Source organism: Peromyscus eremicus, chromosome 4 (assembly GCF_949786415.1).
Source record: "Peromyscus eremicus chromosome 4, PerEre_H2_v1, whole genome shotgun sequence".
In the NCBI taxonomy this organism is placed as follows: Eukaryota; Metazoa; Chordata; class Mammalia; order Rodentia; family Cricetidae; genus Peromyscus; species Peromyscus eremicus.
Window position 1 is genome coordinate 86,986,501 of NC_081419.1, and position 15,502 is coordinate 87,002,002.

The following is a 15,502-nucleotide window of genomic DNA, read 5'->3' on the forward strand; positions in this document are numbered from 1 at the left end:
GACATTCCACTCAATTTGTAATTTTTCGCAATGATTGACATTTTAGAGGAAATTATACTTGAAGAAAAACACAAGCTAAAAACAAAGAAACCTCAAATCTAATTCACGTGTGATCTTCCTTTAGGGGGAAAAAGCTCACAGCAGTCAGAGATAGGCCCTGACTTCTCCTGTGTACAAAAGGAGAGGGCAGCCCGGTGCAGGCCACAGAAACAGCAGGTACGTGGTGAATAGGCTCCTGCATTGTTTTCTGATGATCACAAAGTCAGATAATCCACACCCTTAACTGATACACTAGTCTCACTTTAGAACAACAGCATAGCTTCTGTCCTTCTTTGGAGATGGAACATTGGAACGCCCCTCCTGTTAGGGGGAAATGCCATATCGTTAAAGACTATATTCCAAACAGAATTTCTGTAGTTCCCTAAGTGACTTTACTTCCCTGGTATCTCCTTCCACAGCCTGGTTAATTTTGAAGCTCTATTTTTAGTCCAGGTTCTACTCAGTATCCTCCCAGCAAATCCTGCTCCACTTAAACCCACCAGAATCAGTTTCTGTAGCTTTCGACCTCACTTCCTAATAGTATTCCTAATGGTAATAGCCCAACCTCTACCTGGAACAGAAATTCTATATGCAATGTGCTTGACGAATGGTCAGATTGTCTATACATTCCAGACACAGGACACATGCTACATTCCCTGGCGAGCCATTCCTCTGCAGATATTACAAAGCATTTTCCTTCACTGAGGTAAAATATGTCTCATTTCAACTTCTATCCACTTCTCTGTTGGCCTTCAGAACAGCCCCCAGGAAACTGGTACTTTCTTGACAGTGTAACTTCTTACATATTTGTAGATAGTTTTCCTGGGCCTCTGTCCTTCATTTCTGGATTCCAGAAGAGTTGCCGTCATCTTGGCAACCACCTTTTTTTTTTTTTATTAAATTTTTAAAATTCATTTTACATATCAACAACAGATCTCCCTCTCATCCCTCCTCCTGCTCTCCCCCACCTCCCCCATCCTTAGCTATTGGGGGATAGCTAAGCCTGGTACATTCAGTTTAGGCAGGACCGAGTCCCTCCTGGCTTGGGCAACCACCTTTCTTAGTACTGACTTCTACAGGGACTTGCTATGTAGCTTAGACTGGCCTTAAACCTACCAAGTAGCCGAGGCTGACCTTGAACTTATGATTCTTCTTTCTCAGACTCCCTAGCATCAAGATCAGAGGCAGGTACCACATAACTTTATTCACATACATACATACACACAAAATGGAAGTGGTTTCCAATGTATTTGATGCTTTGTAGAAGACAAATGACATTGGATTATTTAGTATGAAATTTAAGGGAAAAAAACCTCTCTGAACTAATTCTATCACAAAAGTTTTAATTTTAGATCTAATATATTGACAATTCTTTATCATTTTCTCAATTATTTGACAATCGTTTTTGTTGTTGTTACATACTTTATGGCAAAAAACCATTTCTCTACTTACAGAGATAGGTTTTTGCTTAAAATACTACAGATAAAACTTGAGTAAATTTATAGAAAAATATACAATAAATATATGGGAGATATACTGGAATGCCAAAATTGAGGCTGGTGGGCATCACTGGCTGACCTTCGGGAAACTGACTTGGGAATGGCTTGTTTGCAGAATACAAAGGGCCCACTTCTCTAATCTAGACATATTTCATATTTCACTATGAAGCACTAATGAAGTTACTTTTACATGTTTTCTTAGCAGCTACTCAGTATCTACAGTTCTTATGAACTAAACTGTCTATTTCTAGTAGTGAGCCATTAAAACACTTTCCAGTACCCAGGCTTCTGTCACCGTGTCTTAGACTCCATGTTTTCGTGTTTCACACATCCTTCCTTGAATCATCCTCACTTTTTTTTTTTATCAGTGTTATCTTTTTTGACCTTGCTGATGTGGAATTCCAAATGAGTAACATATCCAGCTTCTTTCTCAAAAGTCCTTAGCTGCCGGGTGGTGGTGGCGCACACCTTTAATCCCGGCACTCGGGAGGCAGAGGCAGGCAGATCTCTGTGAGTTCGAGGCCAGCCTGGGCTACAGAGTGAGTTCCAGGAAAGGTGCAAAGAGAAACTCTGTCTCAAAAAAAAAAAGTCCTTAGCACAAGATCCCATGGGCTGAAGCTAGGGATGACAACTTACCTGTGGCGTGTTCCCGTAGACCTACATCAAAGGCAAGTTTATCTGTCTGGGATCTTGATGTGGTCAAGCATGTTAGATACTGTGGAACAAGAGCAGATGCTAGGAGTCATATCCTTCTATCAGGTCCTAGTACCACCACTAGTTAGCTTCCCATTAATTGCAAAAAAAAAAAAAATCAGCTACTATGAAATATGCTCAGTCTTCTCCCTCATTGGAAAATTAATGGACATTATACTTTTGGAAAATATTTTTTGTTTTAAATGTAAAGCCACAAAGACATTCTTATCTGATTATCTAGTAATGTCTAGGACTTTATATAGAATAAAATTGAAATATTTCATATGCTTTAGTTCAAAATCACTCTGAGAAACTTTTAACTTGAACTTGAGAACAATACAAATGGAACATCAATGACCAGCAGTAAAGAAGTGGCTAGATCAACTTTGGTTCTCCTGTTTTGTAGAGTGTTTGTACCACTAAGAGTACTGATAAAGAATGTGCATATAGCATATAACTTTATTTTTATAAGATGTTGGGCCAAGAAGTCACAGAAAATAGCACATTTGTACAGTTGACATATACACAAAACTTAAATGTGTAGCATATAACTGGAATAAATTACATTGGAATAATAATAAAAATTGTGCTTGGATAAGTAAAGTGGGTGGGAGAAGCTGGGAAATCAGAAAATCCCCCATTTCTTCAAATTTAACATTTTTCTTGAAAACTTCATATATAAGCACTGCATCTACTTCAGTCCTGGCCCCTCCCCTCCAACTCCTCCCAGGTGGCCTCCCAAACTCATGACTTCTATTATTTTGGTTACACATATATACATATGTATGCACACACACATTCACATACGTATACATAATCTACTGAGTCCATGTGTCCAGGGCTGATCACTTGAGGTTGGATAGCCTACGTGGGACCTTGTTCCTTGAGCAGACCGTTTCTCCCTATCTCAGCAGCCATAGGGCAATGGTTCTCAACCTTCCTAGTGCTGTGACCCTCATAGTGTGGTGACCCCCAACCATAAAATTATTTCTGTTGCCACTTAATAACTATAATTTTGCTACTCTTATGAATCAGAAGGTAAATATTTGTGTTTTCCTATGGTCTTAGGTGACCCCTGTGAAAGGGCCATTCGATTCCCAGGTTGAGAACCACTGATCTGGGGGATGGGACCATACGGGATTTCCCCTGTCCATGCTGCCTTGTCAACTGCTAGTAGTTTCTTTATTTTTTTTTAAATCCTGAATTTTTAAACCTCTCAAAATAACATTTATCCTTTTTTTGTGGGTTATGACAACATATATGCAGGTAAAACTTTGAAAATGATTTTTAAAGCAGTTTTAATAAAGGAAATAAACTGAGGGCCCCTTCCTTGCCTCTTGCTGTTGGCGCTGTGGTGTAGGTTGGAATTAGAGTAGGAGGAAAATAAGTACAGGCAGACCTCTCGCGCTCTGCAAGCAGCAGGAAAATGGTTGCATTAAAAAAGTTTTATTTTATAGGCTTTATACCAAAGCTACTTAAAAAAAAGCCAGTGTATCGTTTACATTAATTGGGAGTGAGTTTTTTTTTCTTTTCCTCTTTACCAGGCTGCTAGCCTGAGTTTGAGAGCCATGGGGGGTACACTATTTCTATCTGGGCAGAAAAACATACTTTAGGGTCTCATTTGCCTTCTCAATAAGCAACAGGTTCTAAAAGGTGATCACCTCTCATTTCCAGAGATTGCCAGGAATAGGTCTCCCCATTCAAACCTGCCCCAATACTCAGATACAGCTGGCCAGTTTTGTTCTGTCTTTGGCCATGAAGTACTAAAGTAGACAAGTGTTCGGTCTGAAAGGTCCACTTCTCACCAGTGCTCAGACAAAATCTGCTGCAGCAAATCAATTATTTAAGAAGTAGCTGCTGATCATCCTACAGTTTGGTAGTCCAAGCTTCAAGAAGAACTTTGCATAGAGAACCTGTAGATGTGTGAAAAATCAACGATTCCCGTCCTCTCTTCCCACTGGTAGGATCACATGCTGTCGTGCCAACCTCTGCAGTGGGTGATGGGCTCTCATGTTTGCACAGTTAGTGTATCAGCTTTATTAGGGCTAGAAAATGATGAATAATCTTCCTTACATCAATAGTGTTCAAGAATTATATATGTTGGAGCTGAGAGCAAATACTATCAGAATCAGCTCATATTATCCTAGATCAACATCACAATATTTGCAATAACTCCTTGCAAAACATCAGAAGTGTATGCATTTTGCAAGTTATACTCATTAAAGTTTGCATACTTTTCATTCCAAGCTTTTGCTTTCCAAGTGAGGCTGAATTATCACCACTCTAGTATTTTGGTTTTGAATCCCTGATTGGTATAGCCTGGACCAGTTTTCTGTGATTGCCTCATCTATTATTGTCTTCTTCCTGTCACTGGGTTAGCATAACACCTTCAAATTGTTCCAGAACTGAAGGCCCTGGACATCATTCCATTTCTTTAGCTGTGTACAAGTAGAGAAATGTCACACAAATCCCATTTGACTTGTTTTATTTGTACACTAAATAAATCAGTTATTCCACAGTTCATTTGATCAGTTATGCATTTGAGAAATGTTTACTGGGTATCTAGCATGTCAATGTACTGTCCTTGGTGGGGTTAGGCTCAGTGAAGTTTAAAGAAAGGGAATGATTCTTTTCTCACTGAATAGGACACACATTCAGTAAACATAAATCCCTGGAATTGGAGGGAAGTGATAGGAAGACAACAATGGACTGAATTATTTATATTCTGAACTGCTCTCAGTGCTCATCCTTTCTTTCTCATGAATGGTGAAAGCTGTCATTTCCATGTGCTTACCATTCCACTGAAAGAGTGCCGCAGGAGAATTGCATGACCATAGAGCAGGGTCCTGTGGCCACCCCCTTGTGCTGCCTGTGGGAATGAGGAAGAAAACTGTCAGCACATATCAGCTGTGGCTTCTTTGGCAGAAAAGCAACAGGAACGATTTGGGATGCAGATTCTAAGAAAAACAACCATGGCAAAACTCCCAAAGAATTCATTCATGAAGCAAGTGTCCAGCCAATGGGCAAAAGAAGACTTTGTGAGCATAGCCATGCGGCATCCTTGGGAGAGGGCAGCAAGGCCTGCTGCTCTCCTCAGAAATGGCCGCTGCCTGGGATGAGCAGAAACCCAGAGCTGTCCTACACCGGAAGCATGTAAATGAGGTACACTCTGCTTACCTTCCTTTGAACTTCTCAGAAGCATCCGGGATGAGAGAGAAACAAGTGTGAAGTAACTACAGTCTAGTGCAGAAGGGCAACATGGTGGGCGAGCATCAACGTGCACCTTGGGTCCTGCAGTCTTTTGTTCAATTCTGGGCACTTGTGCTTTCTGCCCATCCAACTCAAATGGTCCTTTTTACACAGATCTCACCAACCAGGGATGGCTCTGAAACCCAGGACTTTCAAAGAGTAACTAGTCCTGCAGAAATAGTCCCCTTAGTGGAGAGACCCATGTGACTATCCTCTCCGCCTCCCTCTGCACATCCATTTTGCTCAAACAGTAGAGAGGGAGGTCAGAGAAGATGAGATGGCCCAAAGGAAATCAAGCCACCTGAAATGAACAACATATGCTGTATAACTAAAGCACAACTTCCCAGTGGGACAAGTGGGTATGAAGAACGGTCGGTCAGCTGAAATTAACAATTGAAAACATTGTTTTGGTACCAATCTAATTCTCTTGACATCATGCTAATCTATCCCCAGGTAACACATTTTTTTTTTTTTAAACACACACTCTTTTAAAAGAAGACATTTGCTGTTAACAGGCTCGGTCCTCCTCATACATGGACCAAAAGAGACTCCAAAGTCTGAGATACCTACCAAGATATGTGTGTGTGTGTGTGTGTGTGTGTGTGTGTGTGTGTGTGTGTGTGTACTTGCCCATGCTTGTGCATGTGAAGGCCAAAAGTAGACATGGGTTGTCCTTCTACTTACCTTTCACTTTTTTTTTTTTTTTTAAAGACAGGGTCTTTCTTTGAACCTGACCAGTTGGCTGGCTAGGTAAAAACCTCCTGGGACCTCCTGTCTCTTCCTCCTAGTGCTGAGATTACAGGTACATGCTGCAATGCTTGGATTTCATGTGGTATTGGGGGTCTGAACTCAAGTTCTGCACAGCAAATACATTACTCCCCAAGCCATCTTTCCTGGACCAATATCAAGAGGAATTTTAGCATTTTGCTTCTGTAGTCCAAAAGCATCTTTTATGCATCCCATTCTTTTCAGAGTTGCAGACTGGCTGCCCAAGGCACTGTCTGCACTTTTATCCTACCCATCCTGTCCCCTCCAGGCATGGCAACGAGCAATGTAGAGGACAAGAAGCAGGTGGTGGAGAGAGAAACAGAGGTCTGGATAATAAGCTATGAGTGATTTCATTTCAATTCTGTTTGGATTAGCAGAATTGCTCTGTCAAAGAGATTTTTCCACCATGTCATACAATGAGTCTAAAGAGAGAAAAAAAAAAGACAAATGTGGTATGTTGAAAAGAGGCTGATAACTAAATATAAACGTGGCTGTGCTCACCCCCCTCCTATAGAGATATTTAAGTGTTCTCAGATTTTAATACCATGTAAGATTACACTGCTCTTCACAATATTTCCAAATTTCATGAAATCATTTGCACTAACTTCAGCTGTATTTACAAATGTGTCAACACCCTACATTAAAATTAGATGTACTAAATCATTTTACATCTTGTCTGTCTAAATGGAATTGTCCCTATGAGCCTGTATCCTTACAACTTAACTGATGTTTCCAATGGCTTATATTATATATGCATACTTCTGCGGTGAACAACTGACTGAATTAGACATCCTACTATCAACCCTGGGTTCTACTCTTTTCTAATTCTTCTGTGTTCCCACCAGCTCCGTAATTATTGGGAGTCAAGAGTTGCTGACTAACTATCCCAGAGTGGCTTGGGCTGCTCTTCTCCTCTGATACTTCTAGAAGCATTGATGGGACCTCAAGTCTTTCATTATGATGCCACCAGAGAAAGAAAGGAATTTAAATGCCCATTGGAATTGAATGTAATTTTGCTCTGCAGACCCTTGGAGTTTCTCATTCTAGCTTCTTTCTCATATAAAACAGTAGTTTGTAGATGCTGGGGGATATCAGAATCACCAGGTCCCCACTTTCAGTAGGCCTGGGGCTGGCCCAAGAATCTGCATTCCTAGCAAGGTCTAAGTGATAGGGATGCCACTGGTCTAAGGCCAAAATTTGAGAATTATTGTTAGGGGAATGGATGGGTCTGGTGCTAGAATGGAAGAGAAGCCTTCTGTTATATTATAATTATACTATTATAATTTGCTGCTATGGAGCACATGCTATGCATGCATCCAGTGCTTTACATACTATCACAGTCCATTCCCATGATGATCTTTCAAGGTAGCAATGAATGTCAAATTTCATATGGGAGGAATTTGGTACCTGAAGAGGTTAGATTGCCTTATGTTTCACAGTTGATATGATAGTACCATATACACTTGGGTTAACAACAGATCTTAATCTCATTTTTCTAATGTGTGCATAGTGATTACACAAGCCACCAATGGGAAGAGATACAGAGACATCTTTCATGGGGCTCATATAGCTGGGATCTAATTAGCTCAAACCCTACGGTAGGCACATAACACAGAGTGGTACACATGAAACATCTCACGCAATATTAACTAGTGATGCAATCATAATCACACCCATTTTACAGCCATGTGAACTAACACTTAGATTAAATAACTTGCTCAAAGTCATACAGGTCCCAAGTGCAGAGTCTGGACTTCATAAAGGGTATTTAACCATGCACCACAGTATTGCCTTTTCTGTAGTTGTGGCAGGGGAGATGAAACTTGGACAAAAATAAAATCATGTTACATATAGAAACAGCATGCATATTAAAGAAGTGAAGCACAGAGTTTTGAATAGACCAAGATGGTAAGGAGCATGTATTAGGGAATGGCTCTATTGAACAGGTAGACCAACTATGGGCTGCTGGCATACAAATGGTAAGAAAGAGATGCCAACACAGGTCAACTGTGTCCTGGAAGTAGGAAGTGTGAGTCACCCTTGAACATTCACAGCTATCTAATACTTAGTGCCTGTATGCCCATGGACAGGGACAGGTGGATAAGTTGGGGACAGAGACACACTGGTCAGGCTATGCAGGACCAAGACTCACTTGTTCACTGTCCCACAGCCATAAACACTGTAGTAGTTTAGGAAAGGATGATGTCACAGTCAAAACTGTACCTTAGAAAGGGAAGTCAGTGGTAGATAAACAGAGGGGTCAAGCCCTGAGGGGCAGAAATGATCGTTCTCTCATTCGGTTTCTTTCACACGGTTGACAGGGAGTGAGCAAGCCAAACTTTGGAGGGGTATCATTCTTTATTCCTTTCTGTCATCCAATCTAAAACAACTATTGGTATTACCTTTAAAAACATTCTTCAGGAACCACTCGGCCACCCACTGCTCCTAGTCTCCGAGACTGCTTTGTGTCTCATCTATCCTATGGTAACAAACTTCAAATGTGCCTTTTAAGTAAGTTGTGGGTTGATGTGGCAGCCTGAGCCACCCTTTCCAAAGCTGTAAACCACATCTTTGTTTTCTTGCTACAAACCCTTCAGTGGCTTGCTATCAAGTTAGAAGCACAATGCTCCCACTGTACCTTCTAATTCTCTGCATTAGGATGGGAAATCTTTCTCTGAGCACCCACACAGTGACTATGTTAAGTTCTGTAACCTCTGTCTTAAAATTACCAGTCACACCTCACATAGTTTTTAAAGGAATCTGTTCAAAGTTTAGACACCATTTTTTACCCTAGCACACTGTACAAACAAAGGTTACAGGCTAGATTTTGCTCGCTGATTTTAAGTTGTCAAACATTACTCTACCTGAGTTGGCTCCCTTACACCTCTCTGACTTCAACTACCAGAAACACATTTCCCATTGCTTCTGCTCTAGCCATACTGACTGCTCTGTACTTTTCAGATAACCTTGCTCCTACCACAGGGCCTTTGCACATGCGTTTCCCTCTCCCCAGAATGTACTTCAATGTTCTCACAACCAACTTCTACCTTATATTAATTTCTACCCCAACATATCTCATTAGAGAAGTTGCCTATTATCATTCTTTACCAGAAGGTAGTCTTCCTCCATCATGGTCTTCTGTTTTATTAGTAGCTGATGTGAATTGCTAAGTTAATTTTGTTCTGTATCTGTTCTTCCTTCTCCAAAAATAATCTCCATGAACATTCAAACTAAGATGCTGTGTCTCTGTTATTTCAATGAGTATCAGATGAATTGGAGACACTCACCAAATATTTCCTAAATGAATGAGTAAATAATCAGTAGATATGGCCCTTGGGTCTCCATTTTGCATATTAGAAAGAAGAGGCATAGAGAACTCAACAAGCTTCTCATAGTTGCCTTGAACATTTGGGTTGGAATCTAAACTTGGGGCTAAAAACAAATTCTACTAACTCTTTTGATATGAACTCTGGACTAGTATCTCAGGAAAGAGTCACATCTTACATAAGAGATACACATAGCTGTTCGTGGGGCAGTGTTCACATCTCAAGGCTGTGGGACTTTCTTTGGGTGGTAGTCCTATCCCTGCCATGAGTGTCCTTGAATGTCATCGCTGGCGGAAGGATACTCTTAGAGTCACCTTATATTGTGGGGGAACAACAGGGAAAAGCTGTTAAAGACTCCTGGTTCTATGTCTAGAGTAAGAATATGTTACTAGACACTCAATTCAATCATCTCACCTATAATTTCAAGATTAGTTTTCAGTATTGACATTTGTTTTTGTAGCTTCCAGAGAACAATGCCTTTCATGAAGGTAGACCAGAAATCACAGCTGTGGAGGCTTACCTTCTAGCCAGATACCAATATGTCAAGACTGCTGTATCTCTAAGCTGACTTATCCTGTGGTCTGAAATGCTCATTTCTACATTGGGGGCTCCTACGCCCTAAGAAGCATTCCAAGACCCGAGGATGGCTCCTTGCTGAATCTAATGTGACCTGCCACACTCTGAGGGCTATGATCCCAGAAGACCTTGTAGTGTGTGGCTGTTTCTGGATGTGCCTGCTTTGATTTTCTCTTCCTTGCTTATCCCACATCTCACTTTGGTACTACTCAGGCTGTAAAAGAAAGAACCTCTCTCTAGAAGATCGCAGGACACAGTAGGGGCTTTTGCACAGTATGGTATGAATTTCACTAGATACAAGAGAGCTAAATAATAATGGTGCCTTTTAATCACAGGACAATGAGAGTGAATAAGCTAAATATTCAAAATGAATAAGCAGGAATAAGCTCAAGCAGGTAACCTAGCAGAGTCAGATAGTTCAGCTCTTCCACCATGAAAGGCTCAACTCATGACTGCTATAAATTATTAAGACTTTTATAGTCTACTTACAAAAGTAGAAACTTTAAGGAGAAACAAGAGAAATTATTGGATAAAATTTCAGATTTGATGAAATGGAAAGGTATACTTTGGTACACCTAATGGGAAAAGTAAAATTTGTGAATTGTTTATTCCCTGAAATGTCACTTACAGATTCTGTGTAGTTTCAATTAAGATTAAGAGGGTAGTTTGGAGTTCAACAAAATTGTTAATGAAATTAGTGCTGAAATATGAACAATAAGAGTTTGTTTCTGAAAAGGAACTTTTTTTTCTGAAAAGGAACTTTTACAAAATACTTTTAAGCAAAATTGTCTAATTTACTCTGCACCAGATTCAGGAAGAAGCGCATGGCAGGCACAGACAGTTCATAAAGATCTGACAGCATGAATCATAGTCTATAAGGAGGCAGTTCCTGTACAGGAGAGAGGCAGGATTAAGTCATGTCTCCTGTATGTGGCTAGCAAGTCAGAGAGACATTCAGCATTGGCCAGTGAGAGGATAAGAACATCAGATCATGGATAGTAGAATTAAATATTCCACTTTAAAATTAAATTACAGAACAACTAGCATGTAATACAATAGTTTACATCCTTTGCTGATGCTCTCAAGTAGAACAGACATTCAAAGGAAACAAAAAGCAGATATGACTGTAACCAAACCAGAAAAATGGAAACTGAAACACTTAATAGACCACACAAAGACCTTGAATCACAATGACAAAGGGGTTCATGTCTCACTGAAATGTGTCAGAAAACCAAGCCTCAACTAAAGTAGTAGGCAAAAGCTATGAATAAATGATAGCTATCAGAATAAATGAAAACATATGGAAACCTTTTTATTTCTTTTAGCAATGAAAGAAATTGCAATTATATGATCTTGGCTATATCAGTTTATATCTACAAAATGCGTCAAAATAGGAGGGAAAATGCTGTGTGAACTGTAGTTTAGCTGATGCAAGCCTGTGTAAGGTGGTACCCAGTATAGCCCTTTTGCAAGGTGATATGGTAGTATATAAAAAGAGCCATAAAGAAGTCCATAACCCTTGCTATAGTAATTTTACTTCTGGGAATAATTCAAAAGGAGCAGGAATGTATGCACATAGCTATGGCAAGGGCCTTGTAATGGTCACAATCAAGCAAAAGCAAACCTGGCAAGAATATAAATATGCAACAGAAATACTATCTATTAAATCATGCGAATTCTTTTGGATGTTCTAGCCTGCAACCATTAAAGGCTGAATTCACCAGGGGAAGGTAGAAACAGAAAATGTTTATGATATACCATTGTGACAAGGTGCAGAAAGCAAAGCACCTTCAGCCGCTACTTGTATATACACGGGAATGATAAGAAAATCTGTAAAAGTGAAATATGGACACTGAAGATGGCTTAGTCAGCCAAATGCTTGCTTTGCAAGCACAAGGATCTGAGTTTGATCTCCAGAATCCACATAAAACATGCTGGGTGTGGCATGGAATGCTTGTAATCTCAGTGCTGGGAGCCTGAGGCAGGTGGAGATCTGGGGTTTGCTAGACAATCAGCATAACCTGCCTGGAGCACTTCAGGTACAGTGAGAGAATCCTTGTCAATAAATAAATAAGACAATCAATTAATTAATGGTGTATAGCATCCGAGGAACAACACCAAGGTTTTCCTCTGGCCTCCAAATGTATGTGCATGTGCTTACACACACATGTCTATGTACACCTGCACACACATACTCATCTACTCATGAACTGGCATCCACATGTACACACATGCATATATACCTGCAGATACATATATGCATCCACACATAAATATGCATGCACACACATGCATGTTCACCTGCACATACAAATACTCATCCACACATGAACATTCATATATGTACACACACGTGTACACACACACACCTGTATACACACACACACACACACACACACACACACACCACACACCAATGAAATAGACACTTTCATGTATGCAGAACTATTGCACCTTATCCTGGCTCTAAATCTTTAACACTTACCACATCATCATCTCAATAAAATGCATACGTGTGTGTGGGAGACAACATGATGTGTGCATTTAAAGAGATGGACTTCCACAAATGTACTTTGTTCATTAAGCTTTCAGTTGCTCAAGGGTGCAGTTTATTTACCAGGATCCTCAGTAGGATGACTCAGTCTATCTGAGAGGCAGAACGGGGTACTGTGGTGATACTATGTTCCCCAATATATTGTGCACCTTAATAAACTTATCTGGGGTCAGAGAACAGAACAGCCACTACATATAGAGGCCAGAAAATGGTGGCACACACACCTTTAATCCTAGCATTCCGAAGGCAGAGATCTGTCTGGATCTCTGTGAGTTCAAAGCCACACTGGAAACAGCCAGGCATGGTGACACATGCCTTTAATCTCAGGAAATGATGGCAGAAAGTAGAAAGGTATATAAGGTGTGAGGACCAGGAACTAGAGCCTGGCTAAGCTTTTAGGCTTTTAGCAGCAGTTCAGCTGAGATTCATTCTGAATGAGGACTCAGAGGCTTCCAGTCTGAGTAAACAGGATTGGCTGAGAAGTTGGCGAGGTGAGGTTAGCTGTGGCCTGTTTTGTCTCTGTGATCTTTCAGAATTCACTCCAATACCTATCTCTGGGTTTGTTTTATTAATAAGACCTTTTAAGATTTGTGCTACAGGGCACACTGCTAGTCTGTGCTTGTAGACACTGGCCCTCGAGTATTGTCCTCCAATCTGATGTTACAAGAAAATCTCAGAAAGGAAGTCTCTATTTAAGACACCTGAACTCTTACTTTTATCATTTCCTGAGTCTCAGCTCCAGATTCTGTGGGGAAAAATCACTTGCTGTGGGGTGTCCACATCATGCATGGGTCCCTAGCCCGTTATCACCTCTGAATCTGTAGCTTCCTCTCTTTGGATATCACTCTGGTCTCTGGGGACTTGGTTCTCCACAATTCTGTGCTTCTCAAGACTGCCTTGTGCAGTTAGCAGATGTCAGATCTGTCTTTCCCTATAGGGGCAGGCTTGAGGACCACCAAGTCTGACCAAACTCCCAAGACTTCAATCCAACAAGCTACTCTTCTGTGAGGGATAGACAGATAAGGGTGGGCAATACCTCTTCAGCTCTGAGGATATAAAAAGGAACCAATGTGACTTTTCAGGTAGGTCTTGGACTGTGAATGCCTACAAATAGGGACAATTTTTCCTCTCTAGTTCCAGTGAAAGATAGACTTTGTTAAGACACACTGGAATTCAAACAGCACATCTCAGAGACAGAAGGACCACAACCACAGGTTAGTATGGCCCATAATTAGGAGCCAGAGCCTGCAAATGAGACAACAGGAATTCAACAGGAATTCTACAGGTATCATAATTCTATCTTAAGTCCACATGAACTGTGGGAATCGAAAAATAAGTTACTTAAACATTCTTCTCCACTGTTTTGGGTCAGACCTACTGCTCAGCTATGTAGCTGCCAAAGCCTGTATTTCCTGAGCTGGGGAAACATCCTCTTTCCCTCTAAAGCTCTCTGCTGTGGAGAATTAAAATATGACATGAGGCCTGGCGGTGGTGGCGCATGCCTTTAATCCCAGCACTCGGGAGGCAGAGGCAGGCAGATATTTGTGAGTTCGAGACCAACCTGGTCTACAGAGTGAGATCCAGGAAAGGCGCAAAGCTACACAGAGAAACCCTGTCTCAAAAACCAAACCAAACCAAAACAAAAACCCCCCAAAACCAACAACAAAATACCAAAATGTGACATGAGAATAAGGTATCCACTTGTAATTTGACACTTTGATTTTCTACTCATTACAGTTGATTATGAGTCTAGAACCAGACTCCTGAGACATTGGCTGCAGAATCAATGAAATGGAATCCCAAAGTTTCCTCCCTAAGAAGTCCTTCACATGCATGTTGGGCACCTCAGTCTGAGCAGCACTCCTTTTTTTTTTTGTTGTTATTTTGGAAACAGGGTTTCTCTGTGTAGCTTTGGAGCCTGTCCTGGAACTCGCTCTATAGACCACGCTGGCCTAAAACTCACAGAGATCCTGCCTCTGCCTCATGAGGCTGGGATTGAAGGCGTATGCCACCACTGCCTGGCAGTACTAACTCTTTAGACATTCACATTCTGTTGGTATCTTGGGATATCAATAAAAACCCAAATTATGAAACAGAATTTTAAGGAAGTTCTGAAAAGAGGAGGAAGGTACAGCACCCAACAGCCCCAGTTTCCTGGATCCAGCGTTTATGGCACTCTCACTTGAAGTTAGCTGATGTTGAGGAACTCTTAGGACACAATCCACCTTGAGTTAAAATGAATGTTGCATATAGTGGCAGAAGGTCTATGGTGGTCATCACTATTCTATCTGCTTCTAAGCTGTTGTCCTCAGGGAAGCAGGGTGACTGTGATCCCAGGGAACCTCACCTCCCACATCCAAGGCTGTCCTCTCACTGTCACTTTATATCACAGCACAGAAAAGGCCCTGAAGACAGTGCAGAGAGGCTGTTTTCCTATGACCTCCTTTATTTTTTTAAATACATGCATTTCACTGCTAAACAAATTCAACAATATTCCCAGACTCATGCCTGCCAATATATGCCACATTCACCATTCTCCTGCTTTATGATTTATTGAACCCAGCCAACCTTTCCTTTTGGGAGTAGCTAGGATGATTTCTCCTGGATGAGAAGTGGCCCAAGCATTTAATTCATCTCATTAATTTTATAATCTGATGAAAGTATTCTAGGACAATAGAGTCAAAGGCTAGAGTCTAATTTAAGAAACTGAGACTTCTGGGTCATTATTGTCATGAAATATGGTTGTGAAAGAAAAGGGGAGAAAATATTCTAATATGAAAGTAACTGGCTCATTTTTT

The 15,502-nt window shown here is 40.8% G+C and overlaps 1 protein-coding gene across 1 annotated transcript in view; it reads right to left on the reverse strand.

The window, feature by feature from the left end:
* Ryr3 (ryanodine receptor 3) overlaps positions 1–15,502 on the reverse strand; it is a 359,592-nt gene that overhangs the window by 294,554 nt on the left and 49,536 nt on the right. The window contains exons 4-5 of the mRNA XM_059258921.1: positions 5,026–5,100; positions 2,175–2,253 (exon numbers count right to left, since the gene is read on the reverse strand). Coding sequence (XP_059114904.1) covers positions 2,175–2,253; positions 5,026–5,100 — 154 coding nt within the window. The remainder of the gene's footprint in view (positions 1–2,174; positions 2,254–5,025; positions 5,101–15,502) is intronic.